This window comes from Euwallacea fornicatus, chromosome 17 (assembly GCF_040115645.1).
Source record: "Euwallacea fornicatus isolate EFF26 chromosome 17, ASM4011564v1, whole genome shotgun sequence".
Classification (NCBI taxonomy): Eukaryota; Metazoa; Arthropoda; class Insecta; order Coleoptera; family Curculionidae; genus Euwallacea; species Euwallacea fornicatus.
Genome location: NC_089557.1, coordinates 3,230,803 through 3,254,705, shown reverse-complemented (window position 1 = coordinate 3,254,705; position 23,903 = coordinate 3,230,803). Strand labels below are relative to the sequence as shown.

General features: G+C 36.1%; 1 protein-coding gene across 8 annotated transcripts in view; it reads left to right on the top strand.

The window, feature by feature from the left end:
* LOC136344768 (band 7 protein AGAP004871-like) overlaps positions 1 to 23,903 on the top strand; it is a 66,244-nt gene that overhangs the window by 20,147 nt on the left and 22,194 nt on the right. For 5 of the 8 annotated variants that reach the window (XM_066292524.1, XM_066292522.1, XM_066292527.1 and 2 more), the window contains one exon: positions 19,774 to 19,880. In XM_066292524.1, coding sequence (XP_066148621.1) covers positions 19,774 to 19,880 — 107 coding nt within the window. The other 3 variants (XM_066292528.1, XM_066292526.1, XM_066292529.1) reach the window with 3 other exon arrangements.

The following is a 23,903-nucleotide window of genomic DNA, read 5'->3' as shown; positions in this document are numbered from 1 at the left end:
ATATTCAGAAAAGTCTATATACATATAAGCGATATCTCTTTAGCTCACAATAAAAGTAGATTTTAGTGTAGGAACGATAAAGCCCAACTTGTCAAACCCCTTTGCCAACAATACGATTTTCATGGAAATGGAGAAATTAACTTGAGCAAAGAAGACCCGTTCTGATAGGAATTATCTTACCGGCAATGTTATTGAAGGCTAATTAAGTTTCCTTATTGTCATTAAGCACAATTTCTTAATGTTTAAAACCTATTTCCCCCTAGTTTCCCATCTTGCAATATCCACTTTTCCTGAAACTACCTGAAACGCACAATCCAATCTGGCAACCGGGCTTCGCATCCCCCCATCCAGGCTCTGTTGATTCCAGAAAACTGGGTGCTCTCGAAATCGGGGCCAGAAGCAGCGCTGCTTCCTGCAGTCCTGCCATTTTCGGTCGGAAGTTCGCGGCGAAAACCAGCATGTTTTGACGGCGCAACTTTCAGGTTTGACGACCTGCAACTTTTGCAGGTTGCAAAAGCGATAAGATGAAAGAAGGTCAGTGGTGTCCATAAGTTAAGCGAAATGTTATATTTGTCTTTATGGTTCAGTTCGGGAAAGTTAAGGAAGACATGGAGTCAAGTTTGGTTTATTTTTGAGAGTTCAGTTGTGTTTATTTATGAATGTTGACTTAGTTTTGAGGTTTACCATTAAAACGTGTGGCTTTAGATATTAATGAAATATTAAACGAAGTGACGAGAAACGGGGGATATTATAAAATACTTTAAAACTATTTTGATATAGATGGTTCAACGAGAATTTTAACAGGTATTCATCTCTTTATTTATCGAGTGATATAAGTAGCACATCTGAGGCGTTTGTAACTTTAAATTGAAACATGCAGTAATAAGTTTTGATGTAAGTTAGAAAATACCTGTGGTCTGTGGAGTCTTACACATTCACCTTGCTACCTCATTATTCCTCTAGTGTTATTAATAAACTTCAATGAGGGGGTTCTTAGTGAATTTCGGTAAAGCTCTGGTATGATTAACGATGTAAATTTTATTTTGAATAATCGCAAGAACATTTCATCCACATCGTAAACAGAACTAATCTGTTTAGAATGTGCTGCTTATAGGGTACTAATGCTATGATTCAGGTCTTACTGAACAAAGGGTCAGTTCGTTAAGCTGTCGGGATATCATACGGGAAGGGTTGAGGGTGTATTGAAGCGTCTTAATAAATCAAGTCTGTATTAGAATCGCACCGCTATTTTTATATGTACGCCCCTTTGTCTCTCCTTCTTTCTCTGATTTTTTTTTAACTTTTACACTTCTCTATCTTCTTCTCGTTTTAAATTCTCTCTATTAATATTTTTCGCGCTGAAGATATCATATTCCGCCTATTTGAAATTTCCATTCGCCGCTGTTTTTCACTTTCCACTTTAAATTTCTGTTTATCGGAAAATTTTTTTCCCCCATTTTAAATATAATTTTATATTATCCTGTTTCTCGATTTTTTTCTTTACTGTTATCATTTTTACTCTAAACTTCCGCTTTATCTGATAGTCGCAATGTAAGTTTCCTCTACCGTATTTATCCATGTTTATCTAGTTTCTGTTGCCATCTTTCACTTAGCGACTTAAATTGCTTCAATTGACTACATTAACATTCATATATTTCCTTTTGTTTCAGGTAAGCAGTGATTTTCAAAAACTAATAAAGGGTTGCTAATTGTGTAAAATATGGGTAAGTATAAGAAAAACTTGTTCGTTTGCAATATAAATCGCATTGCCAAGTTATCTCGATAACCTATTAAAAGTTTACATTAACAAAAAACTTATCAAAGCATAGATACCCATTCAAAATATTTCTGGAAAGAGAATTATAACTAACGAACTCGTGACATCGGCTCTATTGTGAATACTGAAATGGCTTTATTCCATTTTTGCATATCGACAGTCCAAAATTCCTAACGATTTAACGAACTTAATAAACTTCGCGAATATTCAAACAACGTATAATAAAGACTTAAATAAATTATCTCCATGGTGCGTAAAAACTTAATTTGCCTAAGTACTCCTTTCCTTACTATATTGAAAAGGCAAGGGGCAGTACTTGCCTGCTTAAAAATACTTAAAGTATTATAAGAGTTGGTTTTATACATTTAAACTCCCTCTTTTCTGGAGTAATTGAACAAGGGCAGTGCATGTTAGGCCCTTTTTTAATTATATAAATTTATGTGCTAAGTTCAGCTCTTTTTAGTTTGAAGTTTTTCTACTTGCGTGTTGCAACGTTCAAATGGAGGGCTTGTTGGGTTCTCAATTACAGAAAATACCACCTTCTAGACATTGTGGTAGTAAGTAACGCAATTTCAATTTCATCGTCCACCGCTTTTAAATGTCGAAGTTTCTTCTCAGCAGCATCGTAATAAACTTCTTTATAACCTTAGTTTCGAGCAGTATATGGAACTCATTTTTATAAAGCTAATAAACTCAGTTCTTGACCAAAAGTAATAATTTTTTAGTATTCTGGCTTTACTTACATTATTGTATAAAGCAAAACGGGCAAGGAGTTTTCTAACTGCAAATTAAATATTAAAGTTTTAAATACCTTATGGAACTAACTTCATGATTATTACGAAAATAAAACGTTATTAAATCCTCTCAATTTTAATTTAAATTGATATTTGGTTAATCAAGTTAAATGACTTAACTAATTCACATTAACAGTCATGAATATGGATGCATCTTGATCAATTTACATTAATTAAATAATGGACCTTAATGATGGGTTATTCTTTTAATATTCAGATAACTATTTTAATGGTATATTCGATCACAATCAAGTTTTAAAGAAATTCTCTCACCTAAAGAATTTTTTAATTCACGATATTCAGAATTTTGGCCTAAAAGTGGTAAATTTTGTTGCATCACATTCGACAAAATGATTATACGAAGCGATGAGGGTCGCGAATTTTGCAACTTTGGAATTAGTAGTAAATTTTTTAGTAAATTGCTCATATTTTTTATGACAAACTTGTTCCATCCTAAAAACAATTCCACCATCAGCGCAATCAGCACTTGCTGCACTTTATTTCCGATCCAAATATTTGCCATTCGTTTCATTTAAGCGATTACAGTGCTCTCATGTGTAAATTGCCACGTCCGAATAATCAGTTCCAGTTTTTTGTATCGAGCGGCAAATTTTCCAACCAAAATCCTGTTATTACCTAATTATCTCGGCAGCATGACTGAGGGTTATAGGTGTTGTAGCTGCCTTGAGGGTTAATTATATGGCCTAATTGGTCGTATAGCGCTCAGTTGTGATTATTGGTTAGAGATATACGTTCACGAGCCAAACACGCTGCAAATGACAATATTGAAAGACGTAGAGAAACTACGTCGAGTTCATGAGTTGTTTAACCCTTGGTTATTGTAGTAGTAACCGGGAATTTCTAAAATCCAATTAACCATCCCTACATCATCATAAAATTATATTACCTTTACTGGCACGTCGACAATTTCCAGAAATTAACTCGATTACTAAGTAAATGGCTGCCATTGGAGAGGCTCGCACATATCTTCCTGTATGGGATTCCTTAATTAGACGTTGGAACACGTATTCACGAATATGGGGAACAAGGAACATTTGAAAGCTGTCGGAGTTCAATGGTACGGAATGGAAACCCCGCACTAAACCCTCCTTGGCTTTTAGGCTCATTTTGTACAGCGGAATCACGAGAAATGCGTTATTCACGTCGACTTTCACGTATCTTCTAGTTTTCTTCATCGTTTAACCCATACATTGTCAGGTTCATTTAGACTCATCTAGACTCATTTAGTCAGTCTCAAAAAGAAATTTTTGTCGTAACTTGAAGAGAACTCCATTAAAAGAAATCTATGTTGACCAGTTTTTTTTTCTGTCAGTATATTAATTGCCGCAAAAGTTCTGAAATTTATTAGTGTGAATGAATTTACTAGCCGCCCTAGCTATCATAAATGTAATTTGTCAAAAATTGCCCCTCAACGAACCCTGGTTAAACCACACGCACGTTTAAATCCGACAAGTCGATTCATGTTTATCGAATGAGAAATTTAGAATGTTGAAATTTGTAACAAATTTATTAAGCTTTAAAATTCTTCAGGATTTATTTTTACTAACTGAAATTGACTTACAATAATAATAGTACCGAGTTTTCACTTAAACTGGCAAAACTAATTTGAATTCCTTTATCATCCTGAATTTATGCTAATAACTTGTGTTTAGGCTGGATTCAGGATGACAAATTCATCCAAGTCACAATTAATTACCTGTAATTTGGAACTAATTACTTGTAACTAGTCTAGACTCAGTTTCGCAAACTTTAAATATCTTTAAACAAACTGCATTAACCTCAGGCGTAATTGTAATGAAGTTTTGATCCGAATTGAGGAAAACTCAAACCAATTAAAATTTATTACAAGATATAATTCAATTAAATAATCTGGAATAACTAACACGAACTCAGACTAATCTGGATCAATTTGATGAAAGCTAGAACTCCACTTCAACTTTGTGAAATATTAACGGAGGCCAAAAGATTTAATGCAACTTCGAAAATAAAATTCTGATTCGATTTATACAAACCTCTGGATTAATTCGGATCAATAGCAAATAATTTCATATTGAAATTACATCGATTTCATTTGATGTCAATGAAGAAATAATGTAATTTGAATTAATGCGGATTTTCGGTTGAATGAATCTGGAGGAGATGTATTGTGGCCAAGTCTAATTTACCCTGAGCTAATTTGTTAGAATCTGGATTAGCCTTAATTAAAATGCGCCTTTAATCCGGAATTATAGTTAATATTCATCCGTCAATCCAAAAGCTTTTTTATAAAATGTTTTGGGCTCATCATGATTAACTTTCGTTTAACTTCACTTTCTCCACCAAAGCTTTGTTGGAATAATTATAACAAAGGATTGACGTTTATTGAAATTTATGGTTAATTTGACTAATTTATTAGAAATACATGTTTTTAGGAATTCATAATCTAATCATCGCGCTCGCTGATCACTCTTGAGGACAAATGTTTTTTAATTCATTAATACCTTCAGCGTCATGCCCTAAATAAGAAATTTCGAACCCATTGTCTCTGAGAGATCATTAAGGTATTAAAACTCCCCAATTCCGAGGGAATTTAATGGGAACTAAGACTTTCGAACAATAGCCCGGAAATTCCTGCCAGAAATACCCAATCTTGATGACTTTCTGTCCATTTATTTTCATCAGCAAGAAGTTTCTTAAAGAAAATAGAAATACCTTTCATAGAAGCTCATATATGTGACACTGTCGTCAAGTACCCTTAAGCATCAATGTCCGAAACCTTCCCTTAACAAACTGATAGGTCAGTGTGAATACTTACTGTGAATTTCCAAAAGCATGCACACACATCCCTAATCATATATCAAGAGGCACCTAAATAAACTTGGTTTTGGAAAGGATGCCAGTTTTTGCGATCGCATTTACAATGTACAACAAAAACCCTTTCAGAGAGGGCAGAACTGAACATCTTTTAGTGGGGATGGTTCGTATAGATAAATAGGATGCCATCCAATTAGTTGGCTTTGTCCTCTCTTACGTGTATTCTACTCACTGTTATTTCCTACCACGTGTCGATATTGATCGTGGTAATTGAGCATTTTCGTAAACATAACATTCAATTTATATCGACAAATATGTTTATGGAAAGGTTTAAAGGAACTTTGGATCTCCATTAATAGATGTGTCCATGTCCGTGTCCATCTTTCTTGTTATTAATTCTAGTGTCCAGGTACTAGCTAGCTTTCTACCGTTTTGCGCGATAAGTTAGAGGTAATTTATGAGATAATTTTTACCCACTAAACCCGAATGTGGGGTTAACGAAGCTTTTCATTGAGAGTTGCCTTCATGGCGAGAATTGTTACAGTTAAACGTAGTCCCAAATTGCTCTGATACGTTGGCGACCCTTTTTTGTAGATTATGTACCCTCCCGTGACGTATATCTCTCTTGAAATTACAACGAGGTAGCTTTTGAAGAAACGGTAGACATTTAAAGGGGAAACTGGAAAATATTGTCTTAAAATTATGCGTCATGCAAGGGAAAAAAGATCCCCGATATTGAAATTTTGGATCCTGTAGCATAGCAACATTAATAAGATTCTTTTCGGGGTCTGGGGCGTCTGCCCTAATTCCCCTTTCAGTGGAAAAGCACTGCTATGTTTCCCTAGTCGTCGAAAACTTATTCTAAATAGCTATAGTGACATTAATTATTTCTTCGGACATCTAATTTTCCATATGAAATTTTTGAATGTTCGGACGGAAGAAAACAGAAACTTCTAACCGTCATCAGGCCACATCGTACTGTTTCATTTACAAAACTGCACATATTTCAAACTGCTAATACTTTAACTCCTACAGTGTACTGAAGTCGCATATTGCATTCCACCGTTCGAAGTAATTATTGAAAGTTAGTATTAAATCAACCTCCAAATTTCGGTGTTTTCCCAAACCAACACTTCCAAAAGCTAACTTTCCTAGAAACTTGGAGGTTGACGAGACAAATGCATTTGGCTAATTACAACTTGATTGAATTTTCCAATCCATTGCCGCGTTGGCTTGAAATAGGAGTATGGAAGTGAAGCTTCCGTCCGAATACCTGCGGAGATTTATGGCGTTAATGGAGAATGGAAATTAGTAGAAATAAGTTGGGCTTCAGAAGTTGTGCAATGTGTCTAGTGAAATGGATCTTTACCTGAAAGTTCTCAAGGTAAACTTGCTCTTTTTGAATTTCGAGTAAATTCAGACGCTTATAAGTGCTATAAAGGAATCTCTTTAAAATCTTCTGTTCGTTAATTGTTGTGAGTTTAAGGGGACTGTCGATGATAAAAGGCTAAATATTTACCGAGGCGTCTTGAATGGAAGTTAAAGAATGGTCAATATTTTCTTTCAATTTAATCAAAGTGACATCAAATCCAATTCATTATCGAATCGAACAGGGCATTAGACCAGGAAAAACAAACAGAAAATAAATTTCTTGCCGAGTTTTCGTTATGCTTTGCAGCCTAATTACTGAAATTTATCGTATGCTCAAAAATACTTAATATAAATTTAATGGAAAAATTAGGTATTCGGGAGGATGATTTAAACGTTCAGTTAAAGCATTATAAAATGCTGATTTATATAATGGACACTTAGAACGCGAAGAGTGTACTTATTGTGTAGGTAAAGGTTAAGATTTATGTGAAAGAATTAAACGGTATTTTAAGTAGCAAGATGCTTGAGAATGCGGAAACTGTGAACTGTGAATAAGTTTTGCTTTGAATTAACGGGGCAATTAATGAAGCATAATATTATGTTCGTAGCATTTTATGAGTGGCTCTCCCCTTTAGGCAGCTTTCAGGAACTTGATTTATAATTACTTTACTTCATTGAATATGTAAACTTCACGTATGATATGGAGAAAGACATTTCGTTTTAAGTCATGTAGCAAGATATGTAGAATGTACGTAGGAGTTATCATGGCACCACTTACGATCTTACACAATTTCGAATAATCTCAGGTTTGTTGATGGATTGTGTTGGACATTTTTTACGTTCTAGAAGACAATTCGCAACAGTGATTCATAGGTAAATCTAATTTATGCAGCAAACAATGTGAAAGATATTGGAAATATTTTGTTCGAGCTGCACGTAATTGCAAACGATGACTACGATATATTCGAATGCGGTTCTGGGCCTCTTTTCGGTAGAGCCAACTTCGAGTAGAGATCTAAAGCGTCTGAAAAATGAAATTTCTAACTCCAATATCAGACCATCATTACAACCCCAGTTTTCATCCTTTTGCCATATAAATATGCTTCTGTGCTTCGAAATGGAAGTTTGCAGCTATTTGCCCTCATCTCGGTTTTAAGGCTCGCTTATCCCGAAAGTTCCAGACTTGAGCGAACAAATGCAGTTCGCTAATTAAGATTTAATTGAATTTTCCAATCTAATGAAGCATTAGCTCTAAATATTCGGGCCGAAACTGTGAAACTTTCGCCATCCAAATTAAGACCAAGCTTTATAGGATAAATTCGCAGTGTGAAGCAACTTGTCATGGAACTCTATGCACAAAACCAAGTCGATTCTATATGAAAACTCGGATCCATGCGGAGCAGTTAGAGAGGAACTTTTTCATTTTGAGGAGTTTATTTGGCTTTAAAAATATTTTCCCCTTCGTTGGCCTCGCTGGGGCGGTTTGTTAAAGTTTAAATTGGTTTCAGGTAGGAGAACGGGGATTTAGTTTAATGGCCTGCATGAGAAAAGTTAATCCGGTTAATTTATTACAACGCCGCCAAATGTGACTGAAAAGAATAAATCTGCTACCGTAAAGAGATAGCGATGGAGCCAAGTGAATCAAACTGTAAGATACTTGAGACTCTCATGGTAATTAATAAGGTCTAGAAGTAGAAAACTGTATAAATTTATCGCGTCTGGAACACAATCATTATTGTGTCATTCCAGAAGCACGCAGTTCTGGAATTGAAATGACTATTGAGTGAACAAGAAGGTTGTCGCTGCAATAAATAATCAGAGAAACTTCTGACGACTTCAATAAACCGATTTTGAATGAAAGCTCAGAGTTTCAGACCGGCTTTAATCAGAGGAGTTTTGTTGCGAAACCGGGAAAATGAGTTTAGAATTTTCATTTTAAAATTATTCATTTGTAGACGAATGCATTTTAGATTGAAATTAAAGTACTGTTTAAAATTCGGAATGTATAAATGAAAGTTTAATTTTTCTTATTAATTTTAGATTCATGGATGTGAAAAACTCATGGGGTTTAAAATAACGCTTTCAAATTTAAATTGCAATTAGATTTTAGTTTAAACTGGCGCAGGTGCATGTTCAATCTGTGAGCACTATACATGTGTATTTATTTAAACTCCAAGTACACAGCACTAGCTGTAAGATCCGACTGGAAGGATCAAACGTAAGATGAGGTCGAGGACTGAGTTTGAGTGACGCGGCTCGAACACTCCTAGGTTTGATCCGTCCTGCGATCGGAAAATTCGAGAATAAACGCGTAGCTAAACGTGTCTGGGCCTAAGATGTTACTGACTTCCTTCAGGAAATACGATTAACTATTTAAACTTGAACTAAGCACAAAAACTTAGCTAGATATTTTCCTAGTGCAGGTACAACGAATTAGAAGAAAAACGGTGTGATATTGTTGTCTTGACTGAATTTAAACAGAAACAATCATGAATTTAAGAAAAGGTTGACACTAACTGCGTCCACTTGAAGGCTGGTCGATCAAGGGACTGAGCTGAAATCCAAAAGGGCATGGGGGAATTCCTTGATTACTAAAGTCTTACCATTAGCCATTTTGAAGGTAAAAAATGCCAGTTTCCGAGTTTTAAATTTTTAGCGCAATCGTGGAAGAAATAATTATCAACCCGGATTTATGGTAATTGCTTTATAGAAGAAGCTGTAGTTAAGACTACAAAGAGCTTTCAACTCCCGAGTTATCTACACGCTTCATGCGAGATTCTAATGTCGCGATGGAGAACCAGTGCTTCTTCCCCGCCTGTAAGTACATTCTGGTATAGCGACTCAAAAACTTGTCACTCCTGACGTGTTTAGTTGCGAAATGAGACCGTGCCACATCCGGAATCATCATGGCACTTTTATCGACGAAACTAAAGTCAAAACGATGAGTTTCCATAATTTCTCTTACCCCAACTACAAGTTTTATTACGGTTCTTTTTCAACAGCCAGGAGTCCATACTTTCCTCCCTATGCACTATGATTTTCACTATGATCCTTTAAGAAGCGAGCCCGTATCACATCCAAATTTACGATAAAAAAAATTTTTTGATGGCGCGATGGTTGAGGCTGTAAAATGTTGATATTTGGTGATGAAAATCCAGGTGTATCAGCATTTTAACCTGGGAGCTGCAAACCATAAAACTGTTTATCGTTCTTCCGTATGGAAATTTTAAGGCTTAAAAGGATACTTTTAGCCGAAACTTAGCACGTGGACCACAGTATTGGTAACTCAAGCTGCGCGAGAATGTTATGCATGAATTCACCATTTTAGCGTGCGTAACAGTTTAAATCATCCATCACCCACTCCTATCAGTTTGCACACATCTATTGAATGTTGACTTTTATGCAGCATGATCGCCTTTGATGATTAATGAAGGCGCACCTCAAATGTTGCCATAAAAAGTATGCCCCTTTAAGGTAGTGGTAGAGCTTTCCAGCAACAGTTTTCCGACGGCAGATTGTTCTTCCTCTTAATCAATAATTAATTCTGCAAGTTGACAATCCTGCCTGAAAGATAGCATAAGACAATTCTCGTGGTGGTTAACATACATTTTTGAAACTACCATTTTCTAAAAGTTTCTATATAGTCGACATGTGATCTATTTGGTCCATAAAAACCGAGTTTCGCTACTACATCCCGGCGTAAATCCGGAAAGACATGGGCTATGAATTATGAACGAACACTTCGCTCATGTATTCAGGATATTTCCCGCATACGATTCTTTCGACGTTTGCATGCCACATTTTATAGTTCTGCCATAAAAATTTGAGCCACATGGTGCACATAAAATTTGTGGCATTTGCTCTTTTGGGGAATTCGCAAATTCACTTGTTTAGAAACTGTCGATGCCATCGAAACAAGCCGCGTGAGTCGCGTTATAACTGCCATTCCGGAAATCGTGCGTATGCTGAATGCGAACATCCTTTGAATTGTTAATGCTCTAATATAAATATTTTATTCGAAAAGGCTGAAATAAATCGAGGCCATTATGCAAATCGATAATCAATGTGGTCCTAAATCCTGCAGGATTTATATCTACACGCAAAACACCTTTTGAGGGGATGCGGATGAAAATAGTGCACTCTTTGTATACTGCGTAGTCTGCAGGACATCCACTTCATAATATTTCTGAGGCACAAAGAAAAGGCATCGTCAAAGGCCTGCCTTGAAAATGTCTGATACAGTGATTCCTTTTATTCTCGTTTGAATCGTTTTCTTATGACAGTTATCCTGGAAATCTATGTTGGACCCCAGGCAATGCAGGCTCGAAGTTTAAATCGTATTTCTATTGGAAGATGGTTTCTAATTAGCTTTCCACCGAAAGGAAAACAAAAAGGTTCAGCGGTTTAGACGAATTTGCTTTGAGATCTTTATTCCTCCGTGGATATTGCGGCCCAGGTGTAAAATTCGTTTTGCCGAATTTTTCGATGTTGTACGCAAAACATTTTACCCCTGAGACGCTTATGCCTCACGAAACATAGTTATTAATCAGCCTCCTGCTGGAAAATCATCAGATTTTTGCTTAAGGCAAATACCAGGTCTGTAAATATCAAACCGGAATCTTTTAATAAAAAGTATAACTTAGCTGGGCAATAATTATAAAAAATATTTTATTCGAAATATTTCCCATCGTTACATATACATTTTTCCCATCTCTCTGGCAATTTGTGGATGCCACGCCAAAAGAACTGTTGTTCTTTTGAGGCGAACCATTCATCGAGCCAGTTTTGAACTGTTTCGTAAGAGGTGAAGTGCTGTTCTGCAGTGCCCTGGAGTAACGCTTAACGGCGGTTCCGGGGCGGAAGAGGGGAGGTGGTTTTAGTGGGTAGACGGGCGACTTCGGCCATTCCGGAAGCTCGAATTCCACACTACCTGGCCCTAACCACAACCTGGGTCAGGTGTCTTTAGAAGATTTCCACCTCCTTGCAAAGAAAAAAGAAAAAAAAAGTGCTGTTCTGCAAGAGCGTGTCCCATCGATGCAAATAAGTGATAATCGGATGGTGCTAAATCTGGTGAATAAGCCGCATGCGATAGTACTTCCCAATGAGACGTCCCAATCGTTTCCTTCACCAGTTTTGCAGTGTGCGATGGTGCATTATCATGAAGCGATATCACCTTGTGTTGCCGTTCTTGATAATCTGGTCGTTTTTCACGAAAAGCTCGATGCAAGTCCATCATTTGTTGTCGGTAACGTTCAGTATTAACTGTTTCTCCAGGTTTTAGCAGCTCATAACAAATTACGCCTTTTTGATCCCACCAAACACAGAGCATTGTTTTCCGTCCATACCGATTTGGTCTTACTGACGATGCTGATGGTTCGCCTGGAGTTTCCCATGACTTTTTACGTTTGGGATTCTCAAAATAGATCCATTTTTCGTCACCAGTCACAATTCGATGAAGAAATGACTTTCTGTTATACCTGGTAAGCAACAATTGGCAAGCGATTTTTCGATTTTCTTGCCGTCTTTCATTGAGTTCATGTGGAACCCATTTTCCTATCTTCTGAGTTTTTCCCATAGCTTTCAAACGAATGGAAATGGCTGCTCGTGTCACATTTAATTGGTTCGCTAATTGTTGTTGCGTTTGAGGATCGTCCTCATCTAACAAAGCTCGCAACTCGCCGTCTTCAAACTTTTTCGGTGGTTTTCCACGCTCTTCGTTGTTGACGTCAAAATTGCCACTTTTAAATTTTTTAAACCACTCACAGCACTGTGATTTTCCAAGGGCGTGCTCACCGTAAGCTTCAACAAGCATGCGATGTGAATCTGCAGCCGTTTTTTTCAAGTGGTAACAGAAAATCAATGCTATCCGCAAATCGTAATTTGTAGGCACAAAATTCGACATACTCAAAGCTATTGCAAACTCTACTGCAGTATTGAACTTGTACTGTTGTGATTTGAAAATCATTCTCAGATGTAAATAAGAGATGTAGTACCCTAACAACACGATGAGGTAGTACCTATATTGACCACTAGGGATATTTGGAGGCAAATTCCGGTTTCATATTTACAGACCTGGTAGTTGCTAGCTCGTTGATGTTGTAATTCAGGTAGCGACATTCGATTTCTCTAAATTTTTAATTCAATTGAAGGTTCAGGGAAGTTCAAAGTGTAAAGTGACATTTATTCATTCCGGAACATTGTAGTATGCAAATAGCCAGCGATTAAATGCTACGCAAAGTTCCGTATGCACCTCAACTTCCGCTAACTACGTTTAATATCTGGAACACTACTGTTTTAACTATAAACACGGTGTTCCGGAAACGATCCAGTTTACAGCTAATTTCTCGGAAGTGTCGCTTTAATTGAATATGCCGCAAGACACTGTCAACAAACTTTGAAATTCCATTACTTCTTATGTTTTAGTTTGAGATAAGTGACAGTCTTCATCCCCGAGTTTCGGTGTTGTGTCTGACCCAAGTTTGAGGCAATTTTCTAGGAAAAAAGTCGCCCAGAATAATAAATCCTACCTACATCGAAGTCTACGTTACCCTTAATCTATGAGTTCTTTCGCTTATTAAACGCAACGTTCAAGTGAAAAGCTCTCCTTTATTTCTCCTAACTACCTATAAATTATCTAATATCTTAAAAGCCTTAACCAGATTAAATGGGGAGAATCTAGTGCAAAATTACACGCCTTCGGATTCTGAGGTGTAATAACAACGCTTGGGCTTTAATGTAGATTAAAGTGTGAAGCAGACAATATATTTTAATGAATATCTACAAAGCTCTTAATCGGAAGTGTCTAAATGTCAAAGCTTTAATGTGTGTTTCGCCATTTGAAGTTTAATATTGCTGTAAAGGATGTGCCGGGAAAACAGTGGCGTATATTGGGACGTCGAGAAACTTTAGGGCTTGAGAGGGTTTTAGCACAAGATACTAATACTATGGTTCAGGTACTCTTTTGCTCTGCAGCTCTTGCTAAGGATTTTACCTGAATTTAATGACTTAGGTAGGTTTAATAGTGGCTTTAATGCTAGGAGAAGGGGATTATATCAAAATTTAGTTACGTTCAAATTTAATATTTTATCGTTGCACGCTGATATGTTCGAATTTAATTCTATTAGAGTCTTGAGGTCCATATTGCTTTAACTCACCGAAAATGAATGTTTTTTTCTTTGAAAAAATCACTTCTTTGACATTGTAATACGCGATTATTTATTAAAAAATTGCGGATTCTTGTACTTGTTTTCCATATAAGTATCTACAAGCTTTCAGGACCGTGGAGTGAATAGAGGTACTGGATGGGGTAAAATAAAATAATAAAACAGTTGAAAAATATAACAAACTGTATAACAAAACCGAATTTAACCAAACTATTCTTACCCGAATAAAAATAAACACATAATTATATAATTAAAATTTAATTGAAAATTGTTAAAATACATATGGCGGTTTCGTTTTTGTTCGGTTTGGTTGGGCTTTATTATATTATTTGTTATATTTTCGGACTGTTTTTTGTTTGCTTTATTGTACCCCACCCTGTGCCACTCTTCACTCTACGACCCCGAATGCTTGCAGACACTTATATGGAAAATCAGGAAGAAAATACGCAAATGTTTGTAAAAAAACACGTAACTACAAAGCCAAAGAAGTCATTTTTTCAAAGAAGAAACTATTAATTTTTGGTGGATTAAAGTGATATGTCAGAAAATCTCGCCAGATGGATTCAAAAAGGCTTAGAAAGAAATGCATAAAATGTAAAAAGTTCAGCGACATCTGTGACCTTTCCTTAGCTTTCGTGTCATAATCGTTCTGTTCATGAAAAATGAAATTTTAAGATTGGTTTTTCGAATGTCGGGTAAACACTTGGCGGAAATAGAGGTGTAAAATCAATATTTCAAATTTTCACAAACCTTCTCATCGAGACGGGAGAAATTAGGAAGAAAATCTGATTATTTTGAAAATTTATAACGCCTCTTAAAATTGTCTTTGACTTTGCGGTAATTTTAAGGAGCAGGTAGTGCACTTGGGACATTCATTTCCCATCTTCTAATAAGGATGAAGTAACTTTCCTAGTCTTCCAGAAATTTTTACTGCATGTACGTGTTATTCTTCAGGGAGATTAAGGCTAAGACTTTTAGAACTTTCTATAAGTTGCCATATTGCGGATATTTTAACGTCTTTAAGCACCAAGATTTTTTGTGCCTTTCCTCTTTTCAAATCGTAAACTATAAAGAGATTTCATAGATAATCAAGTTCCAGAATTTGCCGAGCTGCTACTCATTGCACCATAAGGCGAGCACCTTCTGCTCCCATAAAATCATATTTCAAACTCAGCTTTATGACCCTCAAAATTGGTTTAAATGGAGCAGAGATTTCAAGGAGCACAGAAGTAATTAGAGGTTAAGGGAGATATTACATTTCAAATTAAGATAACACATTAGTGTTATTATTTGTACGTAACATGAAACTCCGTTTTCCAATGTCAAGATGATTGATTTACGTGAGTGTGTACCACCAGGAAAGAAAATTGACGGATACATCATCCAAAAAACCCATGAAAAAAATGTTTAACAACATATGTCATTTAATAGCATATTGTGCTATAAAACCCTTGTCGTAAAAGCATGGTCCCGGAGTAATAACCATGAGGCAATCAAGAGGAAAAATGGAATTTGTTCTTTATTAGTTTTAGCCCTTTAATTAAAACTTAATTAATAGACCGCATGCTTCAAGAACTTTGATTCATTATCCTAAATATGGCGATCCCGTCCTGGAGACTGAGATCGAATTCATAATACATCAACCGCAAAGGAAAATGGCAAAGTTTCTTCTCCAAACACGTTCGGTTTTCATTATTCTTTCCTCTACATTTATAAAAGTTTAGACGTTATCTTTCAGGCACTTTTAACAACGAAATCGGGTGACAAGTGCATTGTCGTTGCACGTGACACTAATATTTTATGGTATGAAGAATCAATTGCCATGGGAATGAATCTCCACGAAAGGCACACTCGAGGATTTTAAAACGATTTGAGGGAGTAAATGCGTTTATTTGTTGAAAGCTGGAAGTGTCTTGCAGAAAATAAATGCCAATTTAACTGAGGTTCCAGGCGGGAATTGTTATGAGGAAATTGTGCAATGTTGCAGGAGTTTTCAGGAAAATTTACTTTTGTCCAAACACAAAAAGTTTGGCAGGATTTATTAGTTTTTCGGTTCACATAAATCCTTCATGCTAGGTCCTAGCGAGATTGGAATGTAATTTCAATGTTTTTCCCTGGCTCTGGCAGAAATTTTCAAACGATTTTCGGGCCTTTATAGATTTATGAATTTTTAAAATTACTCGGAATATATTTTACGAGACGTTGCAATAATGATGGAAATTCAAAAGAGAAAGTTTATCAAAAATTTTCACAAACCTCACACAGCTAACTTCGTTGCTATTTATTTATTTTTCTTTCTTTATCACTCCTTCTCTTTACTGTTTCCACCGTAACTTCTTTAAGTCAATAATTTTACATCTCTTTTAGTATACCGTGTATATTGTTATATTTGCTCCAGTCCCACTTCTCTATCAGAACTATATTCGGCTATTTTCATTTCTGTTACCTGTCTGGATTTCTTTAAATGTGGACGATTACGTTTTTACGTGAAGTTTCTTGAGATTTTCCTCACGTTCGTCACATTTTTGCTACGGAGAAATACAAAAATGAAAAAATTAGATCAAACACTTTCAATAACATTCTGTTATTCTCATTTTGTCTCTTCTTTAGTCTCTCCATCTCTTTTCAGATCAAAGCTCACTTTTTCTCATTTCCGGTGATTCGCAGCTCGCTAACATCTCTCACCGCTGTTTCTTTCTTCCTCTCGGTCCTTCATGTGAATCTCAGCTTTACTTCAACAATCTAGGCCTGATTTTTTCTCTCCTTTTTCTCATGATTTGCTGATCTAATTGTCACCTTTTCATTATATTCCTATACATTCCCACTTTCACAAAAATAATGCGCTAAACTGTCTCGAATCGTATTTAATATTTAATCCAAGTAATGAGAAAGCTAATGCGGATGGCTGTCTGAAAGATTCATGTTACATGTCAAACTTAGAAGGTATTTACTTCAGAAGTAACATATCTGATAACAAATGATGAACAAAGATTATTACGTTCTCACTAACTTTCGTAACATTCTGTAAGGAATTACCTCCGTGTAATATAAGAAACCTGACTTGAGCTGACTTGAATGTCAACAAGACAAACTTTCAGTTGCGATTTTCCTCGCATCATTGTCTCTAAGTTTAAAAAGTTTTTACTGGAAATAATAGCTATTCCTGGCAGGTTTCCTTCTAGGCAGTTTTAATCGGATATTTTCATTACGGTTGTTTGGCTAACCGCAAAATGAAAGTTTGAAGGATCTTTAAATGTTTTGACTTTCGTAGAAAACTTTAATTGTATATTTAAATTTTACAAAGTAAACCACGTTTTTAAGGAAATAGAAACGAATTTTTTCATTGCATTTGTCCATTTCAAAGGATCTAAACGAAAAGACTTTAACTTTTAATACTCTTCGATTGTCCGCCGACGCCAAGCGAGAGTCTGATGAAAGCAGGTATTTAAACCGGATTCGTTGAAAAGTTGCCTTTTCATGAAATTCATTGATTTTCTTTCATTGGTTCGTGCATCATTTTCTCGTTTTGGCAATTTCAATTAATTCTCGTTGGGAATAAGCTCTCGTTGGTAAAAGATGATCTATTGCCTTTGAGATGTCTGGAAAACTCAAATCAATTATTACTCTGTGAAATTCGCTTGGTTGCCATGGCTAGAATAAGTCAGCTTCGAGGCATGCAATTATGTTAATCCAGAGTCCTTGTGGCACTTAGTTGTGTATAACTAAAGTTTAGAATTCTGCAGCCAAGCATCAAAGTTTTATAATTTTACGACATTTTTGCAGAGCAGGTATTTTTTGCCATAAGTGTGTATATTGCGAGGAGCAGGTACTTCGGAGGATTACAGTCAGGAGAAACATTAATGCTTTCAACAGTTTTAATTAAACAATTTTTAAGAGCTAAAAACGTGTTGTGAACCAGAACTAAAACTTGTTCATTGAAAGTGCTGAACATTCTGCGAAACTTTCACATGAACTTTCTTTACTTGGGGACGAATTTTAGTGTTAGCATTCTTAGTAATTTGCATAAACGTATACTTTGCCATATTTTGTGGATGACTTGCAGTTTCACAAATTTTCAAATTGTTCTTGTAAAAATATTTTTTTACAAAGCTACAAAAAAGTTAAAAAAACATATTTCAACATAGTTTTGAACATAAATATGGTTTGGGTTCGTGTTGACATAGCAAGATATTTTCTGCAACAAACGCATTTACCGCTTAAACCGTTTGGGTTTGGTGCTCTTCATTTGTAAGCACAGAACTTACGTTCAATCAGCATTTAATGAGTAATTTCAGAGTGTTATTGAACAAATTGATACACCCATGTTCCCGAAGTAGTTCGAGTTTCTTCTACTTTTCATACGTTTTCGTTGATTTTTGCAAACTTCCTACGCATACCGCGCCGGAAAAAGTTTTCCAATAATCCGAAACCGCTGATGGCATATGATTAGTAAAAAATTTTCATTTCGGCAATAAAATCTTTTCCGTCGAAAATTTGTTTCTTTGATATAAAGTTTGCCATTTCGAAAAAGACTTATAGCCGGAAAATCCAATCGGAAAGCATCATTTAAGACGAATGGGAAAAAGATAAATTCACAACTATCTCGACTAATATTGAATTGAATTCGTCCGGGGGATTTTAATAATTCAATACTACGTACTTTCACGAAAGCTTCGAATATGTTGTGGCAAATTGTTATTCGGATATATTTATATCTTGAGAGAGAAACGGATCGCTGAGAATGAATCTTTTATTGCGAAGCGGCGGTTACTGTTCTGTATCAAGGGAAAGGAATAAAATTAGTTGTTTAAAGATGTATTAGCCGATTGACCTTGCATTTCGTTAGACTGGCTGAACTAAAAGTCAGAATTATCAGAGCTTCAAGGATTTGCAAGCTATCGAATTCGACGCAACAGAAACAAAAATTTATCCGCAAAATTTGAAAACTCCCTCCCTCGATCGCTCCGCATAATAAGGCAGTCCGGGGCATTTCAAGAATTTTATATTTCGCTTAATTCTAAGCTTTTGAGACCGTTTTCTTTGGTATTAGGTGACATTATTAACTGACAATTTCTGATACGTTGTGAACTTAAATTCGTTGTTGTGCTATCAAATTGAAAAGAAATTTAAAACCTACAACGGAAGCCTGGATGTTAATGCTTGTCCTCGTATTTCACCCACCAGCTGCTCTTGAATACGAAACAATTTAATGCCATTATACCGAGGAAAAGGCTATTTGTTCAAGAGTTGCCTTTCAAATGCAAACTGCGAGTAACACAAAACAAAGAAAGTGTATTTCCCACCGACAGCTATATCGTTTATCAACCGATGTGCTAACCTAAACAGAAATAAAAGAAACGCGAAGTACGCTCAACTTTGCCATCCCCAGGACCGAATTTTATAGATTTATTTCCCTTTTAGCACCTTCTCCAGGAGGAATTCTCCTAATGATCAAGTCTTTGTATTCAGTCTTATGTTCGACAATAGAAACAAATAAAAGAGTGTTTATTGTTACCACTCCGGCTTTTGCTCACATATCGTGAAATATTAAATCAAGAATCAAACGAAGCTGAAAATTCTAGAGGCTTAACTAGCGAAAGCACTGCTGCGGATAATACAATACACGAGAAGCATACAAAGGATCTTTGAGTTGAGATAACAAATAGTGATTTCTTTCACCCTTGGGAGTAGAAAATAGAATAAAACATAATATAACTCTATTTACCCAATGAAATTTTGAGTAATAAAATTTATAAAGAAAATTAATATCCGCGTTCCATTTATTTACCTGCAAACTAAAGCGGGGCAATATAATTGCTGGGAGAAACAAGTTGAAATTATGTTTTCTTTTCAGCTGAACAAGTGGTGGAAGAGAACCGGACATGCGGGAAAATCCTGACAGCCCTCTCATGGATCCTCGTCGTCCTCACCATGCCCTTCTCTCTCTTCGTGTGTTTCAAGGTAAACGTTCATATATTTACTTTACGATTTTGAAAAACCCTTATCTCGGCCCTGATCAAGTATTAAATTAAAGCATACTCCATCACCCCAATCTATCACCCCAATGAATTCATTTCATGACGTACTCATCAGCCAATTTCGCTAAACAACCCCTCATTCACTGCAAGAAGTGTTTTCGTCAGCATAGCGAATAATAAGGCCGAGTTTGCATTTCAGCAGAAATATTTGCAGGAATATAATGCTGGGACTGGAATGATAATACGGGCGGGAATTGTTATGAGAATTGGAGAGAGGTTTTGTTTCGGTGACGTTTTAGATGGGGAGTATGTTTGGCTTAGCTGCCGATGAGGATGTTTGGGCAATTAAGTGAGTGCTCGGTGTGTATCCAAAATTTAAAAATGTTGTAACTACTCACGTCAACTTTGGAGAATTATATAGGAATGTGAAAATTTCATGGTTACTCAAATTAACTATATTAGAAAACAACACATTTTCTCCTTAATTAACTCACTTTTGGCTTTTTGCCCTTTACACTCGCTTTTCCAGTGGGTGTGAAGCTATAACATTTATGCGCTAAAGCCATCAGGAGGGCCAAAAGTAGTTCTAGCACCTGCTAATTAGAATCAAAAACATACTTTTCGCTTTAATGTCACACTTTTTTTTATTTGGGTCATATCGTGCACAACACGCCAGCAGGAATGACGATTTAATTCTGCTGGCATTTGGTTGAACAGCGGTTGTTAATAACGAGCCATCCGGGATTTTCCCCTTTTTCATTCCAGCTACTCAAGCTGCGTCAATACGTATAAGCTTCAATCCAGGTTTCTCCATTTTCCTCTTCTTACCCATTAGGATGGTACAATAATGAAGGGGATCAATTTGGATTGTACAGCTGTTGTGACCGAATTTTGAAATGCTAATACCTATCAAGATGAACGAAACTTGTTTGTTTAGTGAGTTTAGGAAAGGCTTGTTTCAGCTAAAATACTAATAAAACAGGATTTGTTGCCGGTGCGGAAATAAACATTGTGAATCCTTGGCCCTCGTTTGCATATTTTTAATTAAACTTGGATAAAATATGCAAATCGTAATACGTAGTTGTAGTTTACTGCCCTGGAATTTGGGGACAAAATATTTAAGTTTTGGCCTATATATTTTACTGGGATTGCTCCTATACAGTGTTGTTTTTGTTCCTTTTTTAACGTAGGAAATATTATGGAATTTATGCAGCTTTCCCTACATAAATTATTTCAATCTTTGCAGCGAAAAAGTGAAAAATTTTACTCTTGCACTGCAGTATCAGTATTTCATATCTTTCTAATCTAAGCTTTGTGTTAAAATGTTACAGTTTTGCTGGTAAAAAAATGTCGATTAAACAATTCCCCTCTCGATAACATAACATTTGAGTTAACCCGAAAATGCTGATGAATAAAATGTTATTTAGATAATTGCTACAACTGGGGCAATATGTATCCGTTATGCCAAAATTCCACAAATGATTATTATCAGAACTGTGTCGTTATTGCAACTAATTGACGCTTTTAGGCGTCAAAAATGCATGTGCAACAAAAAACCAAGCACAGGGAATTAGACTGAATAAATAACGAAAATTGCCGCAACAGCTCTTACACATTGCTATAGCAGACTCTAAGGAACAGAACATTTGAGGAAAGACGTTAAGATTCAGATGAGAAAAACTCAGTTCCAGGGGCACAGTACTGATAGCATTATTTCTACGAGGTCTCCGGAATATTTTTAATTAATCTTTTTTGTAAGAACTCGCTCTTAGCACATAATATTTTCGTAATGTTCTCAATTTGCCAAAATAACTTTCTTCGAACAAATGTTTATGAAGTTCCTGAATTTATTATCTTAAAAAGTTAATAATCTTTGGCCTTCAAGTGATTACAAAGAAACATTTGGCACAGATATCAATACTACTGTCCAGGTACGAAACCTCTCACAAAATGAAAACTAACAATAAATTGCTGCAGCTGTAAACTTTCCAGCACAACAAAGTTTCCTAACACTTACGCCCTGGCTTTGCCTCATTTGCTTCGAAAAAGGCATTCATAACATAAACGAACCTCTTTCCTGCTAGATGATATCAAAGGGAAATTCTTCAAAAAATAAAAATGGAAAATCATTATTCTTTCTGGAGGGTTTCCGGCAACAGACGCTTGCAAGCGAGTTAAACGATGAAATGTTCATTTAAAGTAACGCGAGACTAATCCAAATTACATTTTCTTAAATCGCGTCGTTGCATTAAGGAAAGCGGATTGAATAGCAGCTTAGCTAAAACAGTTTTGAAAAACGAAAATTTCATTAAGATTTTGAAATAAGATTACGATGTAAGAGGAAAACGCAAGAGCATTAATGAGGGGATATCAAGTATAAACATATTTCATAAGGACTGTAATGACACTCCTAAACTCCGATCCCTTGATTGTCAATATTGGGGCCTCGAAGCGAAATTTGGACACTGACACGTGAAGGCATCCTTTTCGGGGCTTCATAATATTTTATGAAAATTTCGGTCGAGAAACTGTACTGCTCAATTGGATTTTCCCATAGCAGCCAATCTTTCAGAATTGGAGCTTTCCACTAAATTCAACTTCACCGTACATAAATTAAATAGAAATTCTGAGCATTTTCAGCTTGTGGTTCGGATTCCAGAAGCAGAAGGCCGATGCACACTCGCTGCCATAAAACCATATGCGGTTAGCCACGAGCTTCATCCAGATAGACGCAGTCCGGATAAATTAATGGAGGAAATTTTAACCTTTTTGCCTGCGCTTTTACAATCGAATTTGTCTGCTGAACAACAGTCTTTGTAACTACATTCTTAAATGGAAGGGAGAGCTGCATTATCTCCCGAAGCATTTTCTTCATTTCTTTTGCCGTTGTCGGCGTTTAAAAGGCAATTCCCTCGGAAGTTGAACAGGTTGAATTGCAGTTTTTTTCAACTGAATCATTGTTTCCGGATAAAGTGCATTATTCGTTTCGAATCCATTTCAGTGGAATCAATTGTTTCGGGATTCTTGCAAAACAATAAACCGCCGCCAGAGGAAATATGTTAAATCTGCCTTATTCCCATAGGCGGCCATAATATGCCAAAAGTGTTCCAGGGATTATAGGGATGGGTTTCGAATAACAAAAGGCTATAAGCCGTTTGCATGTTGCTTGTTCCCATTGAAGCTGGTGTGGATTGAAAGAGAAAACGGTGGTTTACTGAATGGTGCTCTAATTAAAAGCTTAGTAAAACGTAATTTTTGTCAAACGAAATGTTTGGGAGCTTTTTTTAGCCAATTTATACACATAACATCACAACGAAATTACGGGGATTTCGGAGGAAATTATACTAAGCGCGGATTAAGGCACAAGCCAACGAAGAGGTTATTTCACGTTAGCTTAGGCTCCACACCTACATCAAACAATGTCAATAATCAGTAATTACAAAGCTGTCCTAACAAGGCGGTAAACCGATTCCAGATCGTCAGAGACAGTCATGAATATCCGCAATATGCGAGTTAGGAGAATTTCGGAAATGACGATCCTGGAACAAGTTTGGTTGTGATTATCATCTCCACATGAGAGAGGTTTGAAGGTTCAAGGTATTCCGAAAGAACATATAGATTGTTCAAATTCGATGACATAAATGGAAGTATATCTTTCCTTCCCCATAAATATCTTAAGAATTTAGTGCGAAGCATACAAGAGAAGATGATGCCAGAAGGAACTACGAGGATAGTCTCAGAAGGACCTGACCTGGCATACAAGGTGTCCCAAAAATATACTGACTAATTTTAAAGGGTGGTGGTAGGCATCAAAACAAATCTGTTTTTTAAGTAAAAATATGCCCGCAGATAGGACGTTTGAGCAGTAAAAAGGCAATATGGTTTTGGTTATTACAATCACTTTCTGTTCGTGTTAGGCGTTGTTTGGTTGGTACGGAAACGATGGCTTACAGTAATTGTTCAATATGTTTGCCATTTGCTTCAATACAGAGATTGCACGGCCGGT